Source organism: Jaculus jaculus, chromosome 1 (genome assembly GCF_020740685.1).
Source record: "Jaculus jaculus isolate mJacJac1 chromosome 1, mJacJac1.mat.Y.cur, whole genome shotgun sequence".
Lineage (NCBI taxonomy): Eukaryota > Metazoa > Chordata > Mammalia > Rodentia > Dipodidae > Jaculus > Jaculus jaculus.
Window position 1 is genome coordinate 298271630 of NC_059102.1, and position 15021 is coordinate 298286650.

General features: G+C 36.4%; 1 protein-coding gene across 4 annotated transcripts in view; it reads right to left on the minus strand.

Annotated features, from left to right (window-relative positions):
* Positions 1–15021, minus strand: part of Tdrd5 (tudor domain containing 5) — a 52307-nt gene that overhangs the window by 25344 nt on the left and 11942 nt on the right. For 2 of the 4 annotated variants that reach the window (XM_045136987.1, XM_045136971.1), the window contains exons 6-12: positions 13660–13813; positions 12545–12753; positions 11128–11345; positions 7887–8099; positions 7128–7194; positions 2695–2895; positions 1838–1975 (exon numbers count right to left, since the gene is read on the minus strand). In XM_045136987.1, the coding sequence (XP_044992922.1) occupies positions 1838–1975; positions 2695–2895; positions 7128–7194; positions 7887–8099; positions 11128–11345; positions 12545–12753; positions 13660–13813 (1200 nt within the window). Of the gene's footprint in view, positions 1–1816; positions 1976–2694; positions 2896–7127; positions 7195–7886; positions 8100–11127; positions 11346–12544; positions 12754–13659; positions 13814–15021 lie in introns of all 4 variants that reach the window. The other 2 variants (XM_045136984.1, XM_045136978.1) reach the window with 2 other exon arrangements.

The following is a 15021-nucleotide window of genomic DNA, read 5'->3' on the forward strand; positions in this document are numbered from 1 at the left end:
GATTAAAGGCATGCACCATCATGCCCAGCTTGCTTTCTTATAAATTTTGGTGGGACATTTTCACCATGTGCCACACACTTGTGTAAATGCTTAAACTTGCCCCTGGCTATAAGTCTTCCCATTCTATTTAACCATGCCAGACAACAAACATTTTTAAGCACACATTATCAAATGGTATGGGATATGTTACAGATACAAAGGATTAAAAAGGTCTCAGAAAGATCCCAGTTCTGAAGAAACTAAAAATATAGTGGGAAAACATACAGTTAGGTAGTCACAGTGCAATAGTCTGAATATAGTCACCATACAGATACTGAGGGAGGAGGAAGTCTGATAAGATGCAGTAATGAAGACAACACAGACAGGACACTTGAAAACAGTAAAAATTAGGAGGAGCCAGTTATAGAGGTACGTGTATGTCTGGGTCTAACATAAGTGTGTCGGTACATCAAAATATAAATGGAGGTGGGGTAGTAGAGTTTTAGTATCTTTTATTTTATTTATTTATTTATTTGAGAGAGAGATACAGACAAGAGAGAGAGTATATGTGTGTGTATGTGTGTGTGTGTGTGTGTGTGTGTGTATGTTAGCCTCTAACTCCAACCACATGTGACATGTTGTATATCTGGCTTTACATGGGTATTGGGGAACTGACCCTGGGTTGCAAGGCTTTGCAAGCTAGTGTATTTTAACCACTGAGTGCCATCTCCCCAGCTGAAGTTTTACTATTTTTTTACTCTTTTGCTGAAAAGATGGTCTTATATAATTTCTGTAACTATGATTATTTGAAGATACTAGTAGATAACAATATATTCTAAAAATGTTCAATAATGAATTAAAATCATTTAAAAAATGAGGAAATACAATTCTTCTACATAGTAATAATGACAAAAAAAATTTAGGCTTGTTATGGGCCAAACAAACCAAGTTAATTTTAACATTAACTAGAAACCTAAAATCCTTTTATTGTTTAAAAAACAGAACAGGAAGCTTTCACATGCATTTTGTTTGAGACAAGATCTTGCTATGTAGCATAGACTGGACTCTACTCATGATTCTCTTAAATCTCCTGAGTGCTGGCAGGATAGGTACATATGACCATACCCAAGTCATACGTATTTTTCATAACAAGTTAATAGCCCAAAATGACCTTGCCTTTTAATCATTCTAGTAATTAGTAAATATTTACTAAAATGTCTCCAAAATACATCTCCATATAAATATTAAACAAAATAACATATTTATATTTTGTTTTATGCAAAGAAAATAAAAGGCCTCATTGTATTACCAAGAAAAACATTTTTGACCCTCAAATCAAATACACCATATATATTTGGCTCAGTTCTTGTTGTGAAGACTCAAAAATGTTTGTTTATTTGTTCAAAAAAATTATGAGCTTTCCTTTCCCTTATCTATAATGGATCAAAATACCAATCAGGTGAGGTTGTAATGATGATTAAGTTAACTAACATATGTGAGTACTTAGGACAGTACCTATGATGTAGTCCAGTTGAAGAAATGTTGTTGTTATTATTTGGGCTATAATACATAATAATGAAAAAGATACTATGTAATACTGCCAATACTGTGATGGGTAAATATAGCTGTATGTTTATAAGCATTATAAATAAGAACACTTGAAGATCCTAGGAAGTATAGGGGAAAGCACTTGGATTAGTGTAAGGGAACCATAACTACACAAAGAAACAAGGGAATTAAGTCATGAGAGGACTCATTAAGGAGGAAACAAGACTAATGAAAGATTTAAACTTGCAAATAATGGGAGGCAAGATAACTACAAATAAAAACCTCCTGCTAGGGTATATAATACACTCACTTTGGATTGTAGACTTATCTCCCAGTCTTCATTAAAATAGTGCTGCTGAGAAGGATAACCCAATTCTGTCAAGATCATTTCATCTGGCAGACCAACAGAGTTAGTGTATAAAGCTAAAGGGTTGAGATCTCTGAAACCCTAGGATTGAAACAAAATGGAGGAAACATGCAATCACATAATCAAGGTAGAAGTAGTGAAACATTAGCACTTCAGTATTTGAATGCTATAGTATATTTTAAAATTTAATAGCTGAAAATTTCCATATTAGCACTTTTTAGTTATATGAATTAACATTTACATAAAATAAGAAATTAGATAGGTAGCATTATTAATAATTGCAAAATAAGAGTGTGGTTCTCTAGGATGATGTTAGATAAAAAATATATATATTGGAAAAAGAGAGTATCATTTATTTAGGCTAAATGTACTCATGCGAGGAATAAAGGTCAATTAGCAAAATGTGTGTTATTTTAATAGTCACCTGAAAACTGAAAGTGCTCTGTATTAAGAAGCCAGGAATCTAATGAATATACCTATGATTAAAAAGTAAAGCCAGGCTTAGTGGTTGAGGTGCTTGACCATAAAGCCTAACAACCAGAGTTCGATTCCCCAGTACCTACATAAAGCCAGATGCACAAAATGGCATATGTGTCTGGAGTTTGTTAGTGTGCCCATTCATATTCATTCATTTTTTTCTCTCTCTCCTGGTCATGGTGGCCCACACCTTAGTTCAAGACCAGCCTGAACTGAGACCCTACCTTGAAAACCAAACCAGAAAAAAAAAAATACTAAATTCTCTTATATCCTGTTTTGGAGTTTAAACAAAATATGTTAAAGAGGTATCCAGACTGGTCTACCTTAGATGGCGCATTTTCTCGGCAAACAATAGCATGGCCTTCTGTTCTCAAGACATGATGGAAATAGACATCTTCATTTGAGGATGTATCACACAGAAAAATGTTAAGGATTCCATCTATATATTCATCTACCACCCCCACCAACGGCTTCAAGCCGCACAACTTCTGGAAGTGCAAGATAGCTTTGGATGTCCAGTGTTCCTGAAATATGATTAAGAAATTAGGTTTGGGTTATAGTCTTCAAATAAATTACATTAATCCTACACAGACATGAGTTCTGAATGATTTAGAACTTTAAGTGAAATAAATAAAACCCTAAAAGAACTAGACTAACACTTAAGATATTTATAATTTGGGGATGAGAAAAATCAGAACTAAAATGATTAATCAAATGTGACTAGGAAAAAATAAAGTCTGATAAGGAACTCTCATTTTCAGAAATAGTGAGTTATATTATTAGACCAACATCAACACCACCTTGAGATTCCATCTCATCCCAGTCAGAATGACCATCACCAAGAAAACAACAAATGTGAACACTCTCTGGAGATAGGCAACCTCTCAGCCTGTTTTTTTAACCAAGTAATTTAACCACTCTTATACAGAATTTTTCAAGACAACAACAGTACACAGACAAAGAAACACACAAGAACAAAAAGAAATCATACAAATGAAACCCAGAAAATGTTAGACATTTTAATTTTTAGACAAATAATCAAACTAATTATTACACTTAATGTAAAATCCTAACCAAAACAAAACAAAACACGGGTTTACTTGAAACTTCTCAGAGATCAGCAATCTACAAAAACTGAGAAAGCAAAACAAATCTTACTAAGTAAATATAATAGCCAAAGCTAAAACCTGCATATTTTAATTCAATAACAGATTAGATAAGATTAAAGAGTAAACTGGTAAAGTGGAAAATCACTGGGAAAACAAAACTCCAAATATGTAAAGACTCATGGGCTGGTGAGATGGCTTAGCTGTTAAGGTGTCTGCCTGCAAAGCCAAAGGATCCTGGTTCGACTCTCCAGGACCCACATAAGCCAGATGCACAAGGTGGCACACGCATCTGGAGTTCATTTGCAGTGTCTGGAGGCCCTGGCACACCTATTCTCTCTCTCTCCCTCTTTCTCTTTCTCAAATAAATAAATAAATAAATTTTTAAAAAGACTCATAGATATTAAATGCAGGAGAGAGCTAAAAGAAGAGAAATTACTTTAACACACAAATAAACACATATCAAATGCAAGTGACAACTTGAAAATCACTAAGACAGACAAAGATGACAGAAGAATGTTCAAAGGATTGTCAAAGAATATCCATTACACTGACTTCTCCAAAAATGGCAAGGAAAACCAGAAACTACTACTTCCTTTCAGTGCACTAACCTTCTTGATTGCTAGCCTGCAATGCTATACCTAGCAACTGTGTGTGTGTGTGTGTGTGTGTGTGTGTGTGTGTGTGTGTGTACATATATATTCTTTTATAAAATCATTTTTATTTATTTATTTGAGCAAGAGAGAGAGAGAGAAAAAGAATGGGTGCGCCAGGGCCTCTAACCACTGCAAACAAACTCTAAATGCATACGCCACCTAGTGCATTTGGTGTATGTGGGTACTGGGGAATTGAACCTGGGTCCTTTAGGCTTTGCAGACAAGTGCCTTAACCACTAAGCCATCTCTTCAGACAGCAAATGTATTTTTAAAGAACGTGTTGGGGATGTAACTCAGTGGTACAGCATGTGATTAGAATGCATGAAGCGCTGGGTTCAATCTCTCACACCAAAAAAAAAGGGGTTCTTTGAAATTAATCAAAACAGAAAAAATTATTTCTCTTTAGATCATGAAAAATGAGAAAAGATACAATGAAACAATACTCAGAATTCTTTTACAAAATACAAAGTTATAAATTACACTATTACAAATTACAAAAAATTATAAAACAACAGAACATAGTAAGAGGAAACCAGAAATTGTGGTATATACCTATCATCCCCAGCACTCAGTAGGCTGAGGTAAATGGATCATGAAGCCAACCTGGGCTACACAGTAAGATGATGAATCATAAAAAAGGAGGATATTATGAACAATTTATGCCAAAAAGTTAAGACTTTAAAATGAAAACATATCTTAAAAAATGATGCCAGGCATGGTGGTGTACAATGCCAGACCTCAGGCAGCAGAGGTAAGAGGATCACTGTGAATTCGAGACTAGCCTGAGACTACATAGGAATTCTAGGTCAGTCTGGGCTAGACAAAAAAACTCCCTCAAAAAAAAAAAAAAAAAAAAAAGAAAAAAGAAAAAAGAAAGAGCCAGATGTGGTGGCACACGCTGGTAGGAATATTGCTGAAGAGGCAGAGGGAGGCAGGTGAAGCTCAGGAGTTCGAGGCCAGCCTGAGCTACACATTTAAAAAGGGGGGGGGGGGCTGGAGAGAGAACTCAGTGGTTCAGGTGCTTACTGCAAAGCCTAACAACCCAGGTTTGATTCCTAAGTATCCACATAAAGCCAGATGCACAAAATGATGCATGCATCTGGAGTTTGTTCGCAGTGGCTTCATTCTCTCTGTCTCTTCTCTAACTCTATGTGCTTGCAAATAAATAAATACATAAAAATATTTAAAAAGAAAAAAGGTATCAAGCTGGGCGTGGTGGCGCATGCCTTTGATCTCAGCACTTGGGAGGCAGAAGTAGGAGAACTGCAGTGAGTTCGAGGCCACCCTGAGACTACATAGTGAATATCAGGTCAGCTTGGGCTAGAGTGAGACCCTACCTCAATAAAAAAAAAAACAGAAAAAATGATATCAAAATAATCTCAAGAAGGAATAGGAAGAACTGTTCTACAAATATTTTGTTTCAGTGCCTTTCACAGAAGTAATAAAAGTTAATCAACAAAGAGTTTGTTAAAATGCACAAAACAAGGGCTGGAGAGATGGCTTAGTGGTTAAGGCGCTTGCCTGTGAAGCTTAAGAACTCATGTTTGAATCTCCAGGTCCCATATAGCCAAATGCACAGTGACGCAAGCACATCGTGTCACATGTACACACAATGGAGTGCACACGTCTGGAATTCATTCGCAATGGCTAAAGGCCTGAGCGTGCCCATTTTCTCTCTCTCTGCCTCTTTTTCTCTCTCAAATAATAAAAAAGTACACAAAACAAGTATAACATATAGACAAATATATTAAATTAAAAATTAACCATTTGATGATATTTGTAAAGCTTGTAGTACTTATATTTCAGAATCTATTATAGCTTAAAATGGTCCAGAATTCTGGAATAAATACATTATGTCAATGTGTATTAGAAACTACAAAATACAGCATCATTTTACTTTTAGAAATTCTACACCTCTTAAAGAATAAAAATGCATAGTCTTTTATATTTTTCCACATATTAACCCATAATCTCCATTCTTTCCTCCAGATATCAGTTACTATTTGGTTTCATTTCCCTTTAGATCTGGAAGAACTTCTCTTAGAACTGCTGGTAACAAATAATCTTGTAGTTCGAGATTGCAGGTATCAAAGGGTACTTTTCCTTTTGTTCTTTTCCTATTTCTTCATTGTGTGATGCTGAGGATGCAATCTAGGGCCTCACATACACCATGGAAGTGCTCTTCCACTGAGCTATACACCTCTAGCCCTCCCACTTTTCACTTACAGTCATAACCACATAACACTAAAATTTTAAGATTTTAGACACTAACAGACTACTTATAAGCAAGTGGTGCTATATGATTATAAACGGACATGAAAAATTCCTATGCACCACAGCACAACACATTACTTATATCTGTGGTGATGCTGCTACAAATAATCCTACTGTGCTATTACTCCTACAACAATACAACATATGCAATCATGAAAAGTACATAATCCTTGATAACAAATGTTACTGGTTTATATATTTACTTCAGATTATTCTATATTCTATAATTAAAAGAAGTGCTTAAAAAATTTCAAGTTTGAGCTGGGGTGTGGTGGTGCACGCTTTTAATCCCAGCACTCGGGAGGCAGAGGTAAGAGGATCGCTGTGAGTTCCAGACCACCTTTAGGCTACATAGTGAATTCCAAGTCAGCCTGGACTAGGAAAAAAACAAAAACAAAAACAAAAACAAAAAAAAAAAAACAACAACTGAATTCAAGTTTGAAATGTGCTACTCTCCCTTTGCCTGGAATGAGGCCTGTCCTGATTAGGCTACCTTTTGCCCCTTTCCCATACATGGCCTTTTTTACAGCAAACCTTTATTACAGAAAATATGGTTTGATATAATAAGTTCTATAAACATGTCTACCATGCATATAACATGCAATGATTTCTTTTTTCCCTGAGGGCTGATTCCTTATTTTGTGTCCTGAGAGTACAAAGTGTTACTTACACTAAGTAACCCTCTATCTTTGCTTATTAATGTGAAACAAGCAAGCATACCTCTACTGGTCTCACCCAAGCCAAAGAACAAGGGATAGCCTGAGCTGGAAGCTTTGTATAGCAGCACCTGAAATAGGAAATCAAATAATAGTCAATCATATATTTATATTGCTTTTATGCAATTTCTAATCCATTTGTTGACTTGTTAGTCATACCACTTCTGAGAATTTAATTCATTAAATTTTAGCTTTAATGCCTTGTACTTTAAAGGCAACAGAAGAAATAAATCACAAAATCTAGCATGTCTTTGAAAGAACTGTGTAATGAAAACACAGGTAGGAATAGCTCAACATCCTGCCATGTAAGTACACCTTTTAGCAGGACCCAGAGTTATTTTCTTAATAAGAGACTGAAATGTATTCTCATAGCTAACTCAAAATCATAAACAAGTGAGAGAAGACACAAGAGATTATAAACTATCTGCAAAATTAAGTTACAATTACCAAGTGTGCCCTAAGAGGAAGAATGGAAGAAAGGATGAAGAAAGCAAGAGTTGTAGCATTGTGATTCAAATTTTAATTTTTCCACTCGTTTTTGTTAAATATTTTTATTCATGAAAGACAGCGAGGTAGCAAGCAATCATGGTCATGCCAGGGCCTCTTGCCCCTGACAACAAACTCCAGATCCATGCACCACTTTGTACATGTGGCTTTATGTACTGGGTAACTGAACCTGGGCCAGCAGCCTTTGCAAGCAAGCACTTTTAACTGCTGAGCCATATTCCCCCAGGCCTCTCCATTACTGTTAAATTCAACTTACTTGAGAAATCTCAGAGAGGATGTCTGAACAGTTCCAATATTTCCAAAGTCTGGGTAGAACACTTCAACTTCCTCTTTCCCAAGGAGTCGATGGATAATAACCCGGTACCACCACTTATCCTCAGAAATCCTTACACAACAGAGATGTCCTGGCTGGATAAAACATTCTGGCATGATGTATCGATCAGAAACCAGCTGGTTAGAGTAGCAACGCCTATGGAATTCCATAATACAGAGAAATCCAATGTGTCATTTTTATTGATGTACCAAGAACAAGAAAATCTTAGCAAAAGAAGAAAAAAACTCTATCTTCTAATTTGTTAATGTTTATTAATACCAAAGAATTTCTTTCTGGATCAAATTCCTTCTCTTCATCACAAACTTCTTCAAAGATAAAATATGAAATAACATACTTGTTTTCTTTTATCATATTCTCTGAATAGAATGTAACCCAACTTCATTCCTTAGAACCTCTTAAAATGGACATTGTAAAAAGCATCAATGACTTGTTAATTACAAGAACCTCTCTCTTCAGCTTTCCATACACTTGACCTCTGTGTAGCATTACCCTATCCTCTTTCAACTCTCATTTACTTTTTTCCCCAAGACACAATGGTCTCTTACTTTTTCCTCGTCAATAAATATTCCTTAATTTATATATACTGTAAGAGATTAACAACACTAACTTATAAACTACAACAAGGATAACCATATCCTTTGCAACTGTCTTAAAAATCTGGGATCCCTGGGGTCTTATCTTTAAAGTAGAAACCTGGGTTCAAATCCTGATTGCACTGTTTTACTTTACAAGATGGGTGATTGTATCTTTCTGTGTTTTAGCTTCCTTGTTGAGGATGGGAACAATGATAAAACTTTAGTTAATATATGAGAAAGTGACAGTGTACTAGGACAGTGAATAAGTAGAATAAGTCAAAAGATGCTGAGCACCACCATCCATCATCTGATTATAAACACAACATGGCCAGCTGCTTCATGCTCCTGCTATGACTTTAACTTACAGTTCCATGATACACTGTAACTTCAAACTGTAAGTTGGTCAGGTATTTGGTCACAGCAATGAAAAAGTAACTAATCCCCACAGGTAAAGACTTTCTCTTACTTACACTTTCTCTTACTTATCCTTGCAGTGTCAGTGCCTCCATATCCCAACACAGCCAACATCGGAACTGGACTCGATAAGTGCTTTAATTTCCACAGCTTTGTGCTGGGTACCAGTATTGAGTACTAGTATTCTAATCACTCTGGCATGATTTTCACATGAAAGATAACTAGCCACTGTTTTTCATGGAACATCCACTGTACTCAAAAGATCCACTAATAATCCCTGAAAAGCTGCTGGCAGTTTATGGTTGCTGGGAGATGAAGAAACATTTTTTTTCAGTGGTATAGCCCCTGGTAAGTTGTCCATGCTCTGGTAAGTAACTCTCCACCCTTGCTCATGAAAGCAGCTGCAATTTAAACTCTGTGGGTCTGGCATGGTGGCAAACACCTTTAAACCCAGCACTCAGGAGGCAGAGGTAGAAGAATGCCATCCTCAGGCAAGCCTGTGACTACATAGTGAATTCCACATCAGCCTGGGCTAGAGAAAGACCCTACCATGAAAAAAACAAACAAACAAACAAAAAAGAAGTGTTAAACTCAGTGTGGACCACACATATATGCAAAAGACATCAAAATACAAGTGGGACTTGCTGGAAGAAGGAGTTCAGTGGAGGTAGAAGGGGGATAAGAGAATGTAAGGGGGTGGAATGCAATCAAAATACATTATATACATGTATAAAACTGTCAATAAAAGTTGGTGTGGTGGTAGATGCCTTTAATCCCAGCACTGGGGAGGCAGAGGTAGGAGGATCGCTGTGAGTCTAAGGCCACCCTGAGACTACAGAGTGAATTCCAGGTCAGCCTTGGCTAGAGTGAGACCCTACCTCAAAAAAAAAAAAAAAAAAAAAAAAAAAAAAAAAAAGGCAATGAAATAAAATTTAGAAAGAACCACTAACAAATTACAATTAAGAGTTGGATGTTTTGAAGCACTCTTCCCAAAATTTTAGTAAGCCTATCACTTCAGGAAAACAATACGGACGGTATTTTGCCACTGATAAAATTCAAGCTTTTAAGTACAAGTTAGGATTTTGTAAATGTTGCATCCATTACTATGAGCTACAGCTCCCCAAGAGTTAATACTTTCTGATCACATAATTAGTATTAATTAGTATGATTTTTTCCAAGATAGTTTATTCAATATGCACAAATCTCTTTGATATGTATAACTCAGTTTGAATTTAGTGTGTGAGTATGGCTTTTTTAGTATTATGGGATGAAACGCACTAACCTTTAGAAGATCTGCAAAATTCAGTAAAGCAGTATTTTAAAAATGACTAATGCAATGAATTTCAAAGGGGAAAGTGTGTGGGGGGGAGGGAGGGAATTAACATGGGATTTTTTTTATAATCATGGAAAATGCTAATAAAAAATAATAAAAAAATGACTAATGCATGATTCATTCAGTGTGAGTGCTGCTCTCACCACTAGCCAGAGAACCTTCTCTATGGAGATGGTGGTAGACACAAGGCTCAAAACTCATCAAAGTGGAAAACAAGAGATAGTTGTGAGCTCAACACTAATGAAGATTTCTACCACTGCAAAACTATTTAAAAATGGAAAGTGCCAGAAATAAATCAGTCATAAATTTAAAACTGCATGCTGTTCTGAGTAGCATGTATAATAAAATATTGCACCATACTGCCCTATGCAGCCCAAGATTGATTATCCCAATTACCCTTTGGGAGCACATTCAAGCTGCACATTACCTACTATGTCAGTTATCACACTGACTTAGTACAGGATATGGTTATCCTTGTTCTAGTTTATCAGTTAGTGTTGTTAATCTCTTCCAGTATATATAAATTAAATTTGAGCAAAGGTATACATGCATAGGAAAAGCAATCCATAGCTTCAGCATCCATTAAGGGTGCATTACAGATACTAGGAACTATTGTATTTCAATAGACTACATACTTACTTTGAAAAAAATTGTTTTTCATAGAGATATGAATATTAACATATGGAGTTTAAAAAATATTTTTTAAATTATGAATTTAGTTTTCTATAAGATAAATAGCAGTACACAAAAGCTCTCTTTTTTATAAGAGTCCTGAGATCCAACTGTTTGACAACTGTTAGTTAAGAGTTACATGAAACATATATTGAAAACAGGCTCCTACCGCATTTCAATCATCATGTCTTCAAGTAGTTCTGATGAGTCCCTGCTATAGATTCGGATGTAGAATTGACTAGGAGAGATGATATATTCCACAAAGACTGCCACAAGGGTACTGGTATCTAGTGGTGGAAGTCTGCATAACTTCTTTTCCTGTACAGCATCTGGTGGAATATCATGTGCCACTGCCAAGTTGAGTTCTGATTTGTTTGTCACACCTTGCTACCAGTGTTTTCAGAGAAGGAAGGAAGGAAGAAATTTTTAAAATCTTCAAAAAAAAAAAATCTCCAGGGAACATTTCAAAATCTGTGACCATATGTCCAAGATATATTTCATGAGTCACCTTTATCACCTGGGAAATTATAAAAATGCAGTTTCCTGGATACCAAACCAGGTTTACTGATTCAGATCCCTGCAAATGAGCTCATAATTACATTTTTAAAAATCATTCAAATGATTCTTACCTACGTTATAAAAATATTTCCTTTAAGCTGTTAGGCAAAGAATTAAAAGTATCATGCAAATGGCTTTAACAAAATGGTTAACATGACATTTCAAATGTTCAGGCTGAAGTAAGGTGTATTTTCATCCTACACAACTCTTCTAATAGTCAAAGGTAACCTTAAATAATTGATCAAGGGATTCCCCACTCAGGGAAACCCCAGCTTGGGAGTTCTTCCTGCTTTACTTTCCTAAAATAAACCTTTCATGACTTTAAAAAAAAGAATTGATCATATTTCAGACTAGTCTTCTAATCAAAACAGGTTTTTGCAAACACTCTTATGCTAAAAATGTATTATTTTCCTCTAGGAAAACAGGGTTTTGCAAGCATCATTATGCTAAAATATATTCTTTTCCTCCAGGCTCTCTTTCCTATTGTCCTCTAGGAAATACAGCAGGCTCTCAAAACTGTTTTCATTCCAGGAAAAAAGTTAGCAACAATGAAGAATAAAGTCGACTTCCTTAATAACAGCAAAATAAATAATGGGAGATGAGAGTACCAAAACAAAACAAAACAAAACAAAAAACCCAAGAATCCATGTAAAGATGTAGTGAAGAAGAAAAAGCAGCAAATAACTGAGGGTACAAGGTGATCTGTGGCAACTGCTACAGCACAGAAACAAAGCAGAACTCTTACATGCGCCCGCTAAAGCCAGAGGATTTCATGTCTCCTTTTTGAAACCCAGGAGGGAGAAATCAACAATATCATCTGGAGACAACTGTCAGATCTCAACCATCTGAACACTTCAAAATGAAATGTGTGAAGGGAATGAAAAGCTGAAATCAGGGAAGAAGCACTTCATGAAGTGACTTTAGACCAAACACTGCCAAGAATGCTGAATCTTGAATTCAGAAAGCATTTTGTTTAAAGCAGCATTCACTTACTTTGTCTAACATACAGTCTTTAAACTCTCACTCACCAGCTGTAAAGGCTTTACTACCACATTGGGCTTCTTGTAGATCCTCTGGTCTGGTTCCTTCTGGCTTTTTGAAGGGCAATCCCATGTAGTCTTCTTGACAGCTGAAGTAGATAGCAAATTTCTAGGGGGACTGGAGACTTGATCATTGGCTTCTATTTTCTTGTCTGGTTGAACGAAACATGAGTGTCTGACTGATGAAAGAGCTCCATCTGCAATGGTAATAGTATAAGATGCCAATCTGGTAAAACAATGACACCACTGTAACTAAGCATGTTCTATGTGCCAGACACTATGAAGACTATGTGCAATGTGAACCTGTCCTTGTAGACTTTCAAGTGTGGATGTTCCAGATGACAGCAAATCCTATACTTTTGTACTGGGGAAAGAGGAGCTTGCAGTCTGGTAAGACTTCTTAAGCTTTGGTGAATTGACTATTTTTCAGCACCCTGACTTTCATTAATTTCTTCTAATTACAGAGTGAAGATTCACTGTTGCTTAATGTACAATCTATATACTTTGCAATATTCTATAATTATAATGTCTGAATTCTTAGGGAATTCCTAAATTAATCACACATTTTATTGAAATTCATGCATGTATGATGACTATCAGAGGTTGGCACATTAAAGCAATCCTCATATAGACATAACTACAGTGGTTCCTAGAGAAATAAATTCATAAGTACAATAAGATGCAGGCACTAACTGTGTATCACAGGGCTGGGATGTAGCCCAGTAGTTGGATGCTTATCTAGCATGTATGAGGCCCTAAGTTTGAGCCTCTGTGCTTAAAAAAATAAACAATAAAAATGAAAAATATTAATTACTATTTTTTTTTGTTTTTTTTGAGGTAGGGTCTTGCTATAGTCCAGGCTGACCTGGAATTCACTATGTAGTCTCATGGTGGCCTTGAACTTGCAGAAATCCTCCTATCTCTGCCTCCCAAGTGCTGAGATTGAAGGCATGTACCACCATGTCCAGCTTTATTTACTACTCTTTATTATAGAGATGTGTTTGGTTGATGTGGTTATAGTGACAACTCTAAACACTGAATTTTTCCCTGTCCTTTAAAGGACAATTAAAAATGAGGTTGGCATTGTACTTGACTCAATTTACCAAGTGACACAAGCTTCAGGTCTGCATCAAACACTAGCAGGTCTTGTTTTTCTTCACTGAACTCAACACGGAGAATGTCACTAAGAGCTCCAACAAGTTCTGTCACATTTAAGAAGCCTAGTTTTTTTGGAGAAAGTTGCTCTTTAAAAATTACCTGTCACAAACAAAATAGAAATTAATGAGAATGATAACGAAATGTTACACATATGTATCCCTTAAACAAGATTTTAGTTTGAATTTTGCCAAAGTTAAATATTTAAGGGTCAGTGAACTCTAGTATAAAGGCTTGCTTTCATACAAACATAATATGGAACAAGCAACAATGATTCCTCACTAAAATTTTAGGTCAATTTTCTCTCTGAGAGAGTTGGGTAAACTTAAGTGAAAGCTATGGGCCATTTTTATCTGTCTGTCTGTCTGTCTCTTTTTCTCTCTCTAACAGTTTTTGATTATAAAGCAAAAATTCTTCAAAAAGGGGGATGGTACAGCTTTAGTACCTTAGCTCTGTGCCTTGTGTAGCTCCCACTGTCTGGGACAAAGACTGGACATTAGGGAATTCTGGAGGTTGCCATGTATTTCCTGCTAGTCCCCTCTGCAGCATTCTTTACACTTAGCATCTTCCTGTCAGCGAAAGCCATGTTCCTCTTCCCCTTCCTGGTGTGGAATGTGATAGTGTGATACAACACCTGTCAGGGATCCTATGTACTGGGGACCAAATAGCACATGCTGCTCTCTGCACATTTTATAAACAAGGAGCAGGGCAAAAAAACAAGTATGAGAAAGAAAAACACTTGCTTTAATGGATTGGAGGGGTGGGTGTCTCTGAAGTATTATCTTTCTCAATTATCTGGTTTAGTTGTAACTCTAAATTCAAGTTCTTTTTCCCTCTCTCTTCTCTCCCCCTCCTTTCCTTTTGAACCTTTGTAAAAAATCTCTCTGGGATCAGGGAAGGTGGAGTAGAAGTCCACTCCCCATCCTCCTCTCCAGGTGGCCCTGGACACAGATACAGGTGGCTCCCTTCTTTTATTTATTTTGTCCTCATTATGCTTCAAGCCCCTTTTGTAGATGCTGGAGGGCAAGGTTCCATGCCAGGAAGATCTGACTGCTTGTACCTAATGGCATCAGAAGAGATACTCTCTGAGTGGGTGTCTTGCCCAAATGGGAAAGAAGTGGTTTCAAAGATCAACACAGCTTTGTGTAAGTCTCAACACAAGTGTACTGTTATGTGTGGTCTCTGTGAAATTCTGTAGGCTTCTCAGGAGTCCACACCACCAGCAATGGGAAAAAGATGTCATTTGTGCACAGTGTGAACTGAATAGTCAGGCTTTTCTTAAGACTATCCTGGAAGTCACAGCAGATACA